Genomic DNA, 17396 nt, shown 5'->3' with positions numbered 1-17396 from the left:
TGCACCCATCCTTAGACATCACCTAGGTCCCCTAGTTCCATGTTGGCTCGTTGTTTTTAAGGGTTTTCCTGGAAAACTGTAAGATTTAGTGCAATGCATTTCTCATCTGCATACTAGCTCTGATGCCACTCCCATGCCCTGCTGCTGCAGGGTTCCTGTGTAGCTCCCTGGCAGCACCAGGGGGACAATGGCTAACACCAACCATTAACAGGCAATTGAAGAAGAACTCTTAACAAAGAAGCTAACTTAATAGCAACTGGTCCAACCGGTTTTAACTCTGCAACCTTAAACAAAAATAGATAACTTTTTATTCATAACAACAACCATCCTGTTCCCTCCTCAGACGAGAAGCCCTGGAAGGGGAGGCACTGGTGGCTCAGGACACTGAAACCTTCCCCCCTGAAGCCACCGGGCAACCACAGCCAGCGGGGCCAGCTGCCCCTGAAGAGGTCGGTGAGCACCGAGCGCTACGTGGAGACGCTGGTGGTGGCTGACAAGATGATGGTGGGCTACCACGGCCGCAGGGACATCGAGCAGTACATCCTGGCCATCATGAATATTGTAAGTGTTATAGCCACACCAGGAGCCTCGAGGGCTGGGGGACAGCTTCTGCTCATGGCCCTGTCAGGAAAATCGATCCACAAATATCAGAGGTTTGTGTCCAAAAAGGAGACAGAGGAGTCCTTTTGCTTTATTCGAATAAAGGGAGAGGCCATGAGGCATTCCCCTGGGGTCTCTCAAATTTTTGGAGGATGCAGCGTCCTTTTTATCCCAATTTCCCTTCTCTCTTTCCCCATTGGCTGAGGTACTTGAGAGGTACAGACTTCTTGGAACACCTGATACCAAAGATTCCCCTCTAATGTATAACCCTCCTTTTTAATTTTTAGTTCTTATGAAATTTACGTTTTTTCATCCATTGTTTCTTTCCTCTTTCAATATCCAATTTCATTTATCAGCAAACCTACAATTTGTTTGTAGAGGTAAATATCTTTTTCTATTCATCCATCAGTGGAATCCCTCCCATTGTTTCTTTTATCTCTCAGTGCTGGTTTTATCTACCAGCAGCCCCACAGCTTGTTTGTAAAGACAAATCTGCTATTCCTCTCAACCCCAAAAGTCCGTGTTGGGAAAAGATTTTCCTGCATGAAGTGGGATGGGGAAATGGGATCTGTTCTAGGCTGGCAATGGCTTCTCCCCAGGCTCAGAGCAAGGTTTTGGGGTCAAAACTCCTGCCAGGCTGCTGCTGCTGAGCGGTGGGACCCCGGAGCCTGCAGAGGTAAACTCTGGCCTGGCTGAACCCGGGCCGGGAGAACAAAAGCCTTCCTTTGAACAGCATCTCTCAGCTCAAATTAGCATTGCAAATGCGGCCAGGCAAGCTGAGAAACACATGGGAAAGCAGAAGGACAGGCAGCTCTCACGCTTGGGGGCTGAGCAGAGAGAGGGGCTCCGAAATCCCCCTGAGCTGTGGTTCTGGTTTGGGGCACTGCTGGCGGCAGGGTACCAGGCTGGATGCATTAACAGCCTGAATTGGCTGTGCTGGATCCTCCTGTGAGGTGAGATGGGCTTGGAAATTATCCATCACCCCTCTGAAAGCCCCTCTGTGACGGCTCTTTGTCCCGTCCTCCGCAGGATCGCTTTTCATGCTTTGCATTTCTAAAGCCCGACGACAGACTTTCAAACAATCCCGGTTTCATCTGTTCCGAAACATTCCTGGGGGATGCTGTGGCCTTCCCGATCCCCGAGGGATGCTGTGTCCTTACCTCAGCAAAGCTCCATCCCCGGGGCTGCACAAAATGCCAGCAGTGGGGGCTGCCCACCTGGGCTGCGGGATTTGGCTTCACTGCTCTGGGACATCGGGCCCTGACTGTGGTTTAGGGGATTCTGCTACTCAAGTGATGGTGTGGGGTCCCATTCCCATCCTTGCTTCCCAAAAAACTTGGGTTCAGACCCCCCACTGCAGTGCCCAGCCCTCCCCAACTCGCCTGGCCACAGAGCTCATTTTTAAGACTCCTCTTTTCTTGTTTCTTGGAGGTCAGGTTGCCAAACTTTTCCAGGACTCGAGTCTGGGCAATATTGTCAATATCCTGGTCACCCGGCTGATCCTGCTCACCGAGGATCAGGTAAGCTGGGCTTTGCTGAGCCTGTCCTGTGTCTGCATTTCCCTTCAGGAGATGTGTGTCCCCCGTGGATGTCACTCCCAGGAATTCCCCCCAGTGCACATCCTCCCAATGACCCCTGAGGACTGGGCTGAGCAGACCTCTGGGAATCTGAATTTTCCATGATAAGGTGACTTTAGGGAGGTTTAAGCAGCTTTAGTTCTCCTAAAGTGATGTTGGAACCCTAGCTGCTGAGAATTTCAGACTTTCTGTGCTGACAGACACTGACCCCCAGGAGAACACTGCATTTGACCTGAGGCTGTGGAGAAGGCTTCCAAAATGGAATGATAGAACTGGGATGTGGTGTGGAGTTTGAATAGAAGTGTGTGATATCACAGGGTGGGAAACTTAGAGTTGAAGGGTTTAGAATATAGTAATATATATAAAGCAAGATGGAGGTTTTAAGGTGAAGGCTGGACCTTCTGCTTCACCTTCTTCTCCTCCTCCTTCTCGTCCTTCTTCTCCTCCTCCTCCTTCTTATTCTCCTTCACCTTCTTATCCATGGGTTTGGGTGGTTTTGTGTAATTGGATAAAAATGTCCACATTGCGGGCACGGGTGGTTGGTTATTGGGTTAAAAGTGAAAATAATTCAGGTGTTATTTCTTAATTGGGCAGTTTATCCTCAAAAGGCCTGTAGAGAGAGAGATGGGGCTCAATTTTCAGTTTGTTAGAGTGAAGTAGAACTCAGGGTGTGTGAGACTGTGACATAGATAAGAACTGATAAACATCTGAGTCCCAACAAGAAATACCATCCTGTGATTTAATCCCGACGCTGGCAAAAAGAAGTTAAGACTCAATAAAGTCCCACTTTTCTTGCTTTCCCATGGCCTCCATGAGGAATTGGGGCTTTCTGCAGTGGTGTCAGTGCTCTGCTGGCATGGAATGGGCAGTGCCTTCCCACCAGAGCTTTCCTGGGAACACACTCTGCCATTGCTTCCATTCCAGCCCACGCTGGAGATCAACCACCATGCTGGGAAGTCCCTGGACAGCTTCTGCAAGTGGCAGAAATCCATCGTGAACAGGAACGGCAACGGGAATGCCATCCCGGAGAACGGCATCGCCAACCACGACACCGCCGTGCTGATCACCAGGTGAGCTCTGTCCCCCGAGGGTGGCAGCTGTCCTGGGCTCCAAGCTCATCCAAGGCTTCCTGAGCCTCCATGGGTACAGATTATTGCAGTTCACACTGTTATCACCCTCCAGTTCAGCTTATCAATCTCCACTCCAGTTTGTTGTCACCCTCCGGTCTTCACTTGGTCTTTGCTGGGATGGATGGATGGATGGATGGATGGATGGATGGATGGATGGATGGATGATGGATGGATGATGATGGATGGATGGACGGATGGATGGACATGGATGGATGATGGATGGATGGATGATGGATGGATGGAGGATGGATGGATGGATGATGGATGGATGGATGATGGATGGATGGATGATGGATGGATGGATGATGGATGGATGGATGATGGATGGATGGATGATGGATGGATGGATGATGGATGGATGGATGATGGATGGATGGATGATGGATGGATGGATGATGGATGGATGGATGATGGATGGATGGATGATGGATGGATGGATGATGGATGGATGGATGGATGGTTGATGGATGGATGATGATGGATGGATGATGGATGATGGATAGATGGATGGATGGAGGATGGATGGATGATGGATGGATTGATGGATAATGGATGGGTGGATGGATGATGGTTGGTCAGAAGGAGGACACACAGAGGATGACAGGGAGAGTGGAAGGAATGGCGGAGCAGCTGGAAAGCCACAGGATGCTGGAGGCATGGGGGGCACAGGGATTGCTGAGCTCCCTAAGTGCTGCTGGCTGTCCAGGATTGTCCCTCCAGTCCCCACAAATCCCTGCTTGGACACACAAAACACCCTGGGAGAGGTCAAAGGCAAATCCAACATCATTTTGTGCCTTTCCCCCCTCTCCTTCAGAGAGGAAGAATGTCAGGAAATGAAAGTGCTGGTGAGGGGAGCCTCCAGGTGGGAGCTGCTTCCTTTTTCCATGTGCTGCTCTCCTGCCCCAGCTCCAGCACGAGCCTGAAACACCCCACGGCTGAGAACCCACAGAGGAGCAACAAAAGGGCACCTCAGCCCCAGATTTTCCCCCTCCCGAGGGGGCTGCAGCTTTTTCCTGCCCTCCCCCCACACGTGTGGGATGCAAACGCCGGCTCCGAGCTCTCCGTCCTCCCTCCAGATGTTCGAGCCAGCCCGGAGCCTGGCTGAGCCTGGACAGCGCCCGGCGCATCCGGCCCCGGCCCCAATAAATTCCCGGTGTCCCGATAAGATCTTGCTGAGCTCGGGGCTTTTTTTTTCTCCTGCAGGGACGTGTCAAAGCAGAGCCTCCGAAGGCTTTAAAGGCATTCGCTCAAAACAAAGCAACAAATATTTTGTACTCGCTCGATTTCCTGCCGAGAGGTGGGGAGAGGTTTGGGCACTTCCGGGGGCCAAAGGGACAGGAGCCATCCCCGGGAATGCGTCGCACTTAACCCTTCGTGTGCTGCCACTTCTCATCGCCCACCCCCATCCCCGAGGGGTCAGTGGGGGGAGCGGTGCCGGGGGGTCCTGCCCGGTGTCCCCAAACCCACTCTGGGGTCACAATCCTCAAGCCTCACCCCATGAGTGTCCCCAAACCCACTCTGGGGTCACAGTCCTCGGTTCTCCCCACCCCATGGGTGTCCCCAGACCTGCTCTGGGGTCACAATCCTCGGTGCAACCCCAACCTGGCTCCAGGGTGGCCCAGCCCAGCCCAGCCCAGCCCAGCTGCCCCTTGGTCCCCCAGCTGACCCCACCCTCCCCAGCTCTCAGCCCCTTCCAGCCCAGATTTGCAAACTCCAAATGTTGACCTTTGCCAGGAAATGAGAGTATTCCCTCTCTAACCCAAACTGGTCTCATTTGGAGCTGCCACCTCTTCCCATTTTGAGGATGCTGCATTTCCATCTGGAGGAGGTTTTTGCTCTCCTTGTTTTACCTTTTCTGGTACAAACAGTGGATTCCTTCATGCAATGGCTGGAAGTCGAGGCCAGGAACAGAGGGAAGAGTTACCTTGAATCAACCCAGATTGGATTTGTTTGGAAAATTCTCAGTAAGGAACTGAACTAGGAAAAAAAAAAAAAAAGTAGATATAAAAAAACCACTTGAGCCTTTTCATGAAACCACAGTGGGATTTGAAATGGAACTTGTTTTCAAACTGAAATGTTTTCTTTATTTTTATTTTGTTTTTAATCAGAATTTCATATGGCAGGGTCCAAGGCCAGGCTGGACGGGGCTTGGAGCACCCTGGGGTAGTGGAAGGTGTCCCTGCCATGGCAGGGGGTGGAATGGGATGATTTTTAAAGTCCTTTCCAACTCAAGCCATGCTGGGATTCTGTGTTTCTCTGTTTGATTGATGCAATTTCCTGTAAGACACTGAGCTGACAGAGCAGAGGTTGGCCCTGTCCTCTCCCCCCTGTGCCCGATGCCTCCCAGGAGTGCTGGGGAGCAGATCTGGACCCACCCAAACCCAAAGAGTTCCAGGTCTGGAATAACCTTGGCATAACCTTGGACAAGGAATAACCTTGTCTCTCCCTGCTGATGGACAAGGAATGCTTTATGGAATCATTAAGGGTGGAAAAGGCCTCCAAGGTCATCAAGTCCAACCTTTGACCGAATCCCCTTGCCCACAAAACCACATCCTGAAGTGCCACATCTGCTGATGTTTTTAACACCTCCAGGAGTGGCGACTGCACCACTGCCCTGGGCAGCCCGTTCCAATGCCTGATAATCCTTTCCATGAAGAAATTTTCCTTAAAATCTGATCTAAACCTCCCCTGGCACAGCTTGATGCTGTTTTCTCTCCTGTCCCTGTTCCCTGGGAGCAGAGCTCAACCCCCCCGGCTGTCCCCTCCTGTCAGGAGTTGTGCAGAGCCACAAGGTCCCCCCTGAGCCTCCTTTTCTCCAGGCTGAGGCCCTTTCCCAGCTCCCTCAGCCCCTCCTGGTGCTCCAGGCCCTTCCCCAGCTCCGTTCCCTTCCCTGCTCCTGCTCTACCACCATACTTCATCAAAACCAAACCTCTGACCTGGCTCAGCTCTGTCATTAAAACCCTCACTGAATCTCAGCCTGGGCAGAGTCAGTGTTGTCCTACCTGTCACCACTGGTATTTCCATCCCAGAATATTTCATGGGCTGGTTTGGAGTGGTTTGGATGTGAACACATGGGCAAAATGACAACCCCCAAAATCAGAAGTGTCCTTAACGCTGCTATCTCTCCTTCCCAGGTACGACATTTGCATCTACAAGAACAAGCCCTGTGGCACCCTGGGTGAGTAAAATTCTGACACTCCCTCAGCAGCCCCCAGCTGCACACAGAACTTTGGGAGTGTGAGGAGGATGGGTTGTGCCACTCTTTTACAGCTCTGCCACCCCCTCTTTCCACCTGTTCCACCCCCTTTCCAGCTATGCCATCCCCATCCCAGCTATTCCATTCTCTTTCCCACCTGTTCCATCCATTCCCACCTGTTCCATTCCCCTTTTCCACCTGTGCCATTCCTTCTCCACCTGTGCCACCCCCTTTCTCAACTGTTCCATTCCCTTTCCCAGGTGTGTTATCCCCTTTCCAGCTGTGCTATCCTTTTCCAGCTGTGCCATCCCTTCCCAGTGAAGGTGCAGATCCTGCCCCAGCACCAGTAGCAGGGCCAGCACCAGACCAGTGCTTTCCAGCCTCCTGTCCCTTCTGTGAACACTAAACCAGCAGCCTTGAGCTTGGCTGGGCCCTGGAACTCCTCTGTTCCATCCCTGGAACAGCTCCAACTGCTGATTAAGAACCACTCACATTTTTAGGGCTTGTCCATGGCCTGCTGGAATTCCTGGCTGAGCAGGGAGAAATCTGACAGTTTTGTGATGACTGCAAAGGGAGTTTTTATTGTCACAGCCAGACCCTGCAGCCCTGTCTGGCTGCAGCTCCTCCTTTGTCTCGTCCTGGTCTGGACTGGGCAGGCAGGGAGGGATTTCTGCTGTGCATCACCATGGAGAGAGCTGGGGGATCTCTGACCTGAGGCTGGGTGTGCTGGGATGGCTCAAATCATTCCCCTGGCACAGCCAGGTCCTCCCCTGGCCTGGGGCAGGGGTACAGTTTGTGCAGAGGGAATTTGCTGTCACAATTCAGGGGAATTCCAGCATCACCCAGTCCTCCAAATGAGCCATGCTGGATTCCTGGTGGGTGCCAGGCAGAACCAAGGTTGGATCCTGGATAGCTCAGTTCTCCCTGGCCAGGTTTGGATGCCCCAGAGCTGGTGCGGCCCATCTGAGATTCCCTCACCAGGGGTGTGCCAAGGACTGCTCCCCTTTGCACCATTTGGACATGAAATTCAGAGGATTTTTGGCATTTATGAGCCTGTCACTGTTAACTTACCATCAGTGCTGAGTGACCATGTCCTGTAAGAGCCACAAGTTCATCCCAAAGCCCAGGGCAATGGTGAGAAGGAACTGATTAGAGTAGAAACAGATGATCCCCCAGCCGGGGAATAATGTGCATTGACTCCAATGATTTCAGAAAGCTGAACAATTGCTTCATTAAGCTATAGTATATGACACTAATACTATACTAAATTACATACTCAAGAGATACTGTACTAAAGAATACTAAAGAAAAACCTGTGACTGTCACCAGACAGTGACAACACATGTGGATCCAACTGGTCAAGGAATCAAAACAACCTTCACCCGTGTCCAATTAACAAATCACTTTGGGTGAACAATCTCCATAACACATTCCACACGTGCCAAACAACAGGAGCAGCAAAGAGAGACAAGAATTGTTTTCTCCTCTGAGCTTCCCACTGCCCTCCCCAGGAATAATCCTTGGGAAATCCTTGGGAAAGTTGTGCCTGCTGCTCTCTGTGAACACCGCTGCTCAGCGTTACAGAGCATGGAGCACATCAGGCAGCCCCCAAACACCCCCAGGTCCCCTCAGCCACCCTGTGGTGGCCCTGTGTGACAGCTCTGTCCCCTCCCCAGGCCTGGCCCCCGTGGGGGGGATGTGTGAGCGGGAGAGGAGCTGCAGCATCAACGAGGACATCGGGCTGGCCACGGCCTTCACCATCGCCCACGAGATCGGCCACACGTGAGTGCAGCACCCCTGCAGCTCCTGCTGCTCTGTCCCTGCCTCCAGGGGCTTGTTACAGACACATATAATATATAATATAATAGGTAATATTGGCTTTTTGCAAATATTTAAATGGATTTCATATGTGTGGTGTTAAAGTAACTTTGTTGTAAAGATACAGTTTTTATTTCTGTTGTTAATTAAGCTTAGTGAAATAGCTGATATAGGTGTGCTTGTGTTAAAATGCCTGCTTGGATGGATAACATCCAATAAAAATATAATGAAGACACCTGCTACAGATCTGCCAACTATCAGCACTCACTGTCTGAAGGGAGTGTGGACCAAAAACTGGAGGTGATAAAAAAGGCCTAAAACCACAGACAAGGAATGTGCATGCTCTAAAAAGGTGGATCCAAGGAGGAGCCCTGCTAAACAGCTCTTGGAACATGTAAACTCGTCTGGGGAAAGTTTACAATGCATAAGGGTCTATGAATATGCAAAGGGCTGATGTAAGGGAAAAGGTATTTAAGGGGTATCCCCAAAGATAAAGGGGTGCTCTTGGCTGAATGCAAGTAATAACCTTTGCTCTATGGTCCTTGTCTCCTGTTGTCCTTTATTAAACTTCTTAAATTTTCACAGAAGAATGAAGGTGTTTTTCACAGGTTGAAAACCCTTCCTGTGGACCATCCAGGTGTGTCCAACCCCAGCTGGATGAATTTTGCCAATAACTGGGGCTTAGGGAAAAAAATCTGCAATCTTTATTTCCTTATTGAGAAACATCTGTTTCATAAAGGAAGCTAAGTTTGTCGTTAGATTATCAGTCATAAGATGCATTAATAATCTAGCACAAGAAATTTAAACAATTGAAAAAAATTCACTTTCTTTAATTAAAACAGTTCGAACATACTTTAGAGCTGCTGTTAAATTGTACAAAAGATTCGTTTGAGTAACTTTTTTAACAAATGAAGGAGGAAGTAATTTTCCCCAAGCCTGTGTGCTGTGGTGCTCTCCAGGTTTGGCATGAACCACGACGGGGTCGGCAACAGCTGCGGCTCGCGGGGGCAGGAGACGGCCAAGCTGATGGCTGCTCACATCACCATGAAGACCAACCCCTTCGTGTGGTCCACCTGCAGCAGGGATTACATCACCAGCTTCCTGGAGTAAGGAATCCACCCCTCCCTGCCCTTCCTGCAGCCTGCCCCAGTCTCTTGTGAGGAGGGGGTGAAGCCAAAGCACAGCCCCAAACCCCCCAGAACCTTCTGTCTTGTCTCCCAGAGTCACATTCTTTCCTTCCTTTAGACTTCCCCGTGTTTTTCCTGCCTGTTGAATATCTATAACCCATTTATGCTGTGGCTGGGAGAGCTTTATTTATTTATTATATTATTTATTATATATTATATATATGTATTAGATATTATTCTTATTTTTATTTATTTATTTATTATTCCCACGTCCAAAAACTTCACAAATAGATCAGTCCCCCCTGGAGGCGTTTGGCTGGTTCTGAAATCCAGAAATTGCAGAGAAGGTTTGGTGTGCTGGGGACAGGACTGGGTCTGTGTGGTGCAGGTGATTTCTCCACGCAGTGAAGAGGAGTTTTCAGTGTGAATGAGCAAAGCAGGGCAAAGATTTTGGTTTTCTTTTTCTGACAAAGCACTTCTAGGATTCAGGAGAAGGAACAGTACAAGGGGGATGGATGCAAACTAAAAGAGAACAGTTTATATTGGATATTAGGAGGAATTTCTTTGTTGTGAGGGCAGGGAGGCCCTGGCACAGGGTGCCCAGAGCAGTTGTGGCTGTCCCTGGATCCCTGGCAGTGCCCAAGACCAGGCTGGATGGGGCTTGGAGCATCCTGGGACAGTGGGAGTTGTCCCTGCCCATGGAATGAGATGAGTTTTAAAGTCCCTCACAAATTATTCCATGATTTAGGCTCCCAGAGTTTGGAGGCTGTCACCATGCCTCAATCAAACGCCTGTGCAGAGTTGAGGCAGCCCCCTGGGTTTCCATCCCAAAGCAATCCTTCAGGATCCATTTTGGTGAGGTTTTTTGGTAGAACAATGGCACTTCCTAAAGGAAGAGCTGGGCAGGGCTTGAGGGATGACTGGAAGCAGCACAAGTGTGGGGTCAGCATGGAGGGAGGCCCCCAGGGAGAGCGAACAGCAGGGCTCAGCTTCTGGAACACAGCAAGAGGAGCAGCCACGGCTCCTCCCCAAGGGGCTCCCTCTGTCCTGCAAGGCCCAGCCAAACCTCGTGGCTCAGCAGCACATCCCACATCTGGCAGCTGTGGCTTGGCCTCAGCCAGGCCTGTCCCCCACGCCGCTGTGCCGGTGCCCGCTGGCCGTGCAGGCAGCAAGGCACGCGGCACAGCCTCGTCCTCTGCCGACCCCGAGCTCCTGGCAGGGCTGCAGGAGGATGGAGAGTTCATCCCTGCTCCTCGTGGTCTGTTCTGGCCGCCCCCAGCTCCAGGAGCCTCCGGTGGGACATGGTGTGAGCAGGACTTGGGGCTGGGGGTGATGACAGCAGCTTTGATTTAGGGGGAGCTCAGGGAGCAGCGAGGAAAGGGGAGGGAAAGGTGTTTCTGGACAAATTTGGATGTTCCTACAAAGCTCTGGCAAGCAGGAGGTCAGGCTTGGAGAGGGAGGCTGGGGCTTCACAGCTGGGCAGGGGAGCAGCCTCTCTGCCCACTCAGTGCCCACCTGAGGCTGTTGGGCACCTGCCTGGGCACATCTGTCTGCACTCTGCCATGGGGACAACCAGGGGCTGGCAACAGCCTGCAGAGCAGCTGGAGCTGTGCCAGGGCTTGGCATGGAGCTCAGAGAAAGGTTCTTGCCCGCGAGGGTGCTGGCACTGCCCAGGCTGCCCAGGGAATGGTCCCGGCCCCAAGGCTGCCAGAGCTGCAGGAGCGTTTGGACAGCGCTGCCAGGGGTGCTCAGGGTGGGCTTGTTGGGGTGGCTGGGCAGGGACAGGGGCTGGGCTGAGCATCCCTGAGGGTCCCTCCCAGCTCAGGATATCCCAGGTTTCTATGAACCCTCAGATCAACACTTCCAGAGTAACCTTGGAACCAGGATGTGGTTTCAGAGCACTTTCCCTCACCCAGAGCAGACCCAGATTTATCCCCTCAAGCAGCCAAGCTCAGCCCAGCACAGCCTGGAGCAGCAGCTGCTGATCCCCCACCTCAAGTGCTCTCTCTCTCTCTCCCCTCATCCTTTCTCAGCTCTGGTTGTCCCTCTGTGCTTTCAGCTCGGGGATGGGATTGTGCCTGAACAACGCTCCTCCCAAGCAGGATTTCATCTACCCCACGGTGGCCCCGGGCCAGGCCTACGACGCCGATGAGCAGTGCCGCTTCCAGTACGGAGTCAAATCCCGCCAGTGTAAATACGGGGTAGAGAGCCTTCCTGCTTTACTATCGGTTCCCAGGGCTGGAGGAGGGGGCATGGGGCAAGGAAGGGTCCATGGGGCTGTCCCTGCTGTCCACATCTGTCATTGTCACCGTTAGAAATGAAGCGATGGGGCTGTTTTCAAGCTAGGAATTGCTCAGATGAACATCAGTCTCAGAGGCCATGAGAATTTAGAGCAGCAAGCAGTCAGCCGTAGCTCAAAGTAGTCACAATTTTCTCCATTACAAGACAATACACAACTTTCTAAACCAATAGACAGTTGCCACAGAACTTACTTTGCTTTTCTAACCCATCACCTTTACTTCTGCTGCACTGTGGATACTTTTGTCCAATGGCTTCTGTCTCACTTGCACACAAGTGCTTCTATTATAACTTCTAAACTCTTAACTACTCTATACACCACACCCTTACAAACCCTCACCACCTTATCAATACAATTTCCTACATTATAAACCTTTCACCACCTTATCAATGCAATTTCCTACACTATAAACCCTTCACCACTTTATCAATACAATTTCTCACTTAAAGCATATTCTTACTCACAACTATAGGAACATGATTTTATGATTTTTGTGCTTAATATCTGTGTATTGTATTTTTATATCAATGCAAATTTCTTCCAAGGCTGCAGATCAAACCCTCCTGTGTCTGTGGAAGTTTCTGTTTTTCCCACACACATCACTGTGCTGCTCCAAGCCAGGGGCACTGCTGAGCTCCTGGTGAGCTCCATGCTGTGCTTCCCTGGGAGAGCACACAGGATTGGGGGTCCTGTCCATAAATGTTGGTCCCAGCTCAGTTTGGGTCACATTAATCCCATGGCAAGAGATTTCTTGCCTCTTCTTTGGCTGCTGCTGGTCCCCTTCAACCAGGCTCCCCTCTCTTTGTACAAGGACATATTTTCAATAATCCTCACCATTGTGCTGCTCTTATGAACTCAGGAAGAGAAAAGTCTTTGTCCCAGGTGAGGTGAGGGATGTGCTGGAGGTTGTTGCCCACCTAACCCCCCTGCAACCACCTCACTGCCATCCCCTGGTCTTTGAGCCCAGGAAAACTCTGAAAGGGGAACAGGAAATGAGGAAATGAGATTTTAGGGGCTGCTTTGCAGTTCAGAGATGCTGAAGTCCAGCCTGGGGGATTGAGTGCCACAGGAGCTGGGAAGGGCTTGGACTTCCTGATTTCACTTTTGGGTGGGTCCTGCGAAGGCCAAGGGAAGATTTTTGTTTGTTGGAGCTCTGAGAGGTCAGAATGGGCTGAAGCTCAGGAACCTTCCTGGAGAGAGGTCTGGAGTTCAGTGTCACCCACTGCACCGAGCAGACACCGAGAGGTGCCCAGTTCTGAAGGGCTGGCTCAGGATCTGGCATTATTCTGATTATTCAAAAAACAGCTCTAAACATTCCAGAGGACACTTCCATTTGGGATTCTTTGGAGGTGGCCAGCACCTCGGTGGTCACACTGTGAGCAGGGACATGACCAGCTGTGCTGTGGATCCTCACAGGGAGCCCCAGATTCCTGCAGAATCTGGATCCACCTGGCTTTGGGATGCTCAGGAGCCAGGAATGGGCTCAGCCTCCACTGCACAGATGAAAAACTGGGAACATCCCTCAGCCCTGGGAAGAGGGGGGAGCACAAGGACAGTGGGTTTAACCTAAAATTCAAGCTTGGCTAAGACAGACCTTAAAACTGCAGAAAAATATGCTTAGCAAGATAGTAGAACCTTTAAAGCTTAATAATAGAATATTGTGTATTGTTAATAGAAAGAAGAAAAGCAAGCATTGCGTGCTTTTATTGATTGGCTAGAACAATTTTGTCTGTAGGCTTTAGCAATGTGCTATTGGCTAGAAAGGTTCTTAAAATGTTCTGTAACAAAGAAATCTTTGTTAACAAATATATTTATGGGATCATCTCCAAATAATCTTTGGATTCCAGCATTTGCATGGGAACTGTGAGTTCCTCACCTTCCCAAGGCATCTTCTGAACCTCAAAAATTAGAGATCCATGCCTCTGTGTACATGACCTATTGTGTATCATTTCATTATACAAGGAAAGATCGATCTTTAGTTAAGGATTGTCTTGGTTTGATGAGACAGGCTCTGCTAAGGAAGGCAGGAGCCTTCCTTGAAATAGAAAATGTAAACTCACTCCCTCCGAATTCTTATAATTTTGAAATTAGAGGGTTCTCAGGCAAAGATATGGGAGTAGGAATAACAGTTCTTTACTAGGAAAATTAAAAATACAAATGCAGTAGTACAAAAAGGAAACAAACCACTGCCAGAGTCACATTAGACCAGACTCCCTGTGTGTCAGGGTGGTGGCACAGTCCCATCCCACGGTGGCTCACCCCTCCTGCAGTGCCAGCTGTGGTTCTGCTGGAGCAGGGATCCTGCACAAGGCTGGAGTTTTCCTCTGAAGCTCCAGGGCTGCTGGAGATGGGCCTGCTCTCCCTCTGGGAATGCAGGGCAGGAGAAAGCTGCTCCTCTGGGAATGCAGCGGGCAAAGGCCGCTGGGGTGTTCCAGGCTCAGATTGTATCCAGGTAGGAATGCTTGGCTCCTACCCTGGGTGGAGCATCTCCCCATGGGATGCTGGAATTTGATCAGCCCTGCAGGGCCACTTAGTGGCCATGGACAGCAGAGACCTCCTGGAGGGAGGGTTGGCTGTGGGAGAGATAAAGAAAAAACTGCCCAATGAACAGAAGAGAGCTGCCCCAGTTCTGACAGATGGGAACAGAACACACACGTGTCTTTCAACCCAGAACAAGGATGTTGCTCCCTTTCAGAGTACATTTGAAAAATCAGACTTTATGGTGCAATTATACTTCTTTAATTCAGTCTGCATTTCATATTTCCTTTCAATTACCTCATTTCAATACCTTGGCTGCTGCTGGCTGTACATGAGCTGTTCCCATCTTCCAATTGTCTCAACCATGTCATGAGGCTGATGCCACAATAAAACTCCAGGAAGTTTTATTTATTTATTTTATCCCAGCAGTCACATCCTGTTTGTGGAAAACCCCAGCACAGACAAGGACAGTGGCATTAGCTCAGGTGTCACCAAGGTGACACCACGGAGGGGTGGCATGGGCTGGCTGGAGTCAGCTCTGCCACCTGAGCCCAAGAACCTGCACAGCCAGAAGGATTTAAGGGTTTTTTTGAGCTTTAAATGTTAAAGTTTTAGGAGATTTGATGTTACAGTCCTCTCTTAATAGGTTAAAAAGTGGAGTAATTTCATTATTTGTAATTTTTAAAGTAGATGTGATTTAATTGATTTCTCTTACAAGCTATTGTAAGTCTTATAAGGTGTTGATATTGGTTTGAAGTTGTATTTTCTGTGGTTTGATTGTTCAGTTGGATTAGGGTTTTTTTTGACTTAGAGATGGGGCTAACTGAGAGGCATTTTAAAAACTTTTATTCTATTTTTAGTCTCGTGTGAAGGGTGAGATAATATAGTTTATTTATATATATTTACGTTACATATAAATTATATAAAAATTAATAGTATATAAATTATATTTATTATATTATAATATATACTCTATTATGTTATACTATACTATATTATAATATAGAATAGATAATATTATGTTATATTGTAATATATAATATCTATTTTATTAAACTAAATAATATATATAATATATATATAATATATGTAATTTAATATAGTTATAATTTATGCTGTTACTATCAGAAGCTAAATATTTCTTTATTACAATGCATTATAAGCGTTTCTTGGCTTATCAGTTTTTGCTACACTATTCTGTAAATGCTTTAAAGCTAATTATTTAAAATCACTCTTTTTGAATCTTACTATAACATATTTTTTATAGTTATATTTTTCTGAAGTATCTAGTCTTTTCTGTGAGCTCATCTTTTGAAGCTTGTTTCTAGTTTAATTTTTTTCCCCATAACGTTTGCTTAGGTGCTTGGGCTTAGTTTGCTTAGGCTGAGCCCAGAGGAGTGGGACAGCTCTCAGTGGCCTTGGGGGCTGCAGCTGGCAGGGTTTGATCTCACGCTGTGCCCACCATGCTGAAGACACTCGGTGTCCCCGTGTCCCCCCCAGCTGGTGCCTCCCTGGCACAAGCAAATCCTAATCTGGGTGTCGTTTTTTGTCTCTCCCCTCCTCCGTGCCCCCCCCAAACCTCCCTGTCTGCAGGAAGTCTGCAGCGAGCTGTGGTGCCTGAGCAAAAGCAACCGCTGCATCACCAACAGCATCCCGGCAGCCGAGGGCACCATCTGCCAAACCAACACCATCGACAAGGGGGTAAGGCTGCCCTGGGCACTGCCGGGAGCTGGCTGGGAGGGGCTGGATCCCTTTTCCAGCAAAAAATGGGATTATTGTTCATGCTGGGGGCGTGGGGTTGATTTAGGAGCACACAGCAGTGTGCCCAGCCCTGACCCTGGTGCACAGAGCTGCCCTGGAGTGAGGCTGGGATGGGCCAAGGAGCTCAGAAATTATCCCAAAGTCCTGCTCAGAGCTCGTTGTGCAGTGCTGGAATGTGGACTGTGGAATACAGAATGTGGAAAGTGGAATATGGAATGCGGAGTATGGAATGTGATATATGGAATGTGGAAAGTGGAATGTGGAATATATGGAATATGGAAAATGGGATGTGGAATGTGAAAAATGGAATGTGGAACATAGAATGGGAAATATGGAATGTGGAAAGTGGAATGTGGATAGTGGAATGTGGAATATGGAATGTAATATATGGAATGTGGAAAGTGGAATGTGGAATGTGGAATATGGAATGTGATATATAGAATATGGAATATAGAAGTGAAATATGGAATATAGAAAGTGAAATATGGAATGTGGAATGTGGAAAGTGGAATATGGAATGTGGATTATGGAATATGGAGTGTGGAATGCAGAATGCGGAATGCGGAATGTGGAATATGGAATATGGAATATGAAATCCCTGCTTCAGCAAAGTCCTCCTTGGTGTCACCTCTGAGGTGCAGCAAGGTGACCTCAAGCAGGTGTGGCAGCTCAGGCTCTGCTGCCCATCTCAGGACAGTTCCTGTCACTGGCACTGTGAACCTGTTTAGCATTTCCTGGATAACCTCAGTCAGGGCACGCTGCTCCTGAAATGCAGCAAGTTTCCATGGATTGTTTCAGGAGGAATAGGATGTCATGGAATGTCATGTCCTTAAATGAGCACCTTGTCCTCAGGTCTGCTGGGATCTCCTGGGATCTCCTGGCTGGCCTGAGAAAAGGGATTTTTTTTTTTTTTTCCCCCCAGTTTTCCCAGATTTTTCCTTTCAGAAGAACTTGGGAAAAACTGGCTATGATGAAACCTTGGCTTTTTACACTCAGCTGGGAGGGGAGGGCAGGATTTTCCCTGACCATGAATTTTGCCTTGATTGCTTCACTCCCTGCTCCTCCTACACCCATTTTCCCCAGTACAAAGTGAATGCATCCCTCAGACAAAGAGCCTTTGCACACTGGGACAATGCAGAATCAGGGCTGGGACATTTCCCATTCCACTAGAAGAAGAGTAATTCCCAAGAAACATCTCAGATCCTTAGGAAGCTGGAGGAGCTGGGGTGCAGGGGAGAACATGACTCTGACAAATCCACAATTCTTTTCATTTTCATTTTCATTTTCGTTTTCATTTTCATTTTCGTTCTGTTGGGAATTGGGGCAGAGAGGAGCAGACAGCTGCACATCCCTCCTGCTGCACACTCACAGGGACTATGGCATTTTTTCCCTCCTAGTCATGGCTCTTTC

The 17396-nt window shown here is 49.2% G+C and overlaps 1 protein-coding gene across 2 annotated transcripts in view; it reads left to right on the top strand.

Moving 5' to 3' along the window:
- ADAMTS10 (ADAM metallopeptidase with thrombospondin type 1 motif 10) overlaps nucleotides 1–17396 on the top strand; it is a 69154-nt gene that overhangs the window by 26171 nt on the left and 25587 nt on the right. For both annotated transcript variants that reach the window (XR_005953584.1, XM_041417148.1), the window contains exons 5-12: nucleotides 344–561; nucleotides 2037–2120; nucleotides 3102–3247; nucleotides 6442–6485; nucleotides 8180–8285; nucleotides 9281–9427; nucleotides 11508–11649; nucleotides 15819–15926. Coding sequence is in view for 1 of the 2 variants with exons in the window: in XM_041417148.1 (XP_041273082.1) it covers nucleotides 344–561; nucleotides 2037–2120; nucleotides 3102–3247; nucleotides 6442–6485; nucleotides 8180–8285; nucleotides 9281–9427; nucleotides 11508–11649; nucleotides 15819–15926 (995 nt within the window). In the remaining variant the exon portion in view is untranslated. The remainder of the gene's footprint in view (nucleotides 1–343; nucleotides 562–2036; nucleotides 2121–3101; nucleotides 3248–6441; nucleotides 6486–8179; nucleotides 8286–9280; nucleotides 9428–11507; nucleotides 11650–15818; nucleotides 15927–17396) is intronic.

Source organism: Onychostruthus taczanowskii, unplaced genomic scaffold (assembly GCF_017590055.1).
Source record: "Onychostruthus taczanowskii isolate IOZ18803 unplaced genomic scaffold, ASM1759005v1 scaffold106, whole genome shotgun sequence".
NCBI classification, from domain to species: domain Eukaryota; kingdom Metazoa; phylum Chordata; class Aves; order Passeriformes; family Passeridae; genus Onychostruthus; species Onychostruthus taczanowskii.
Note: the sequence above shows the minus strand (reverse complement) of the source record. Positions and strands in the feature narration are given on the sequence as shown.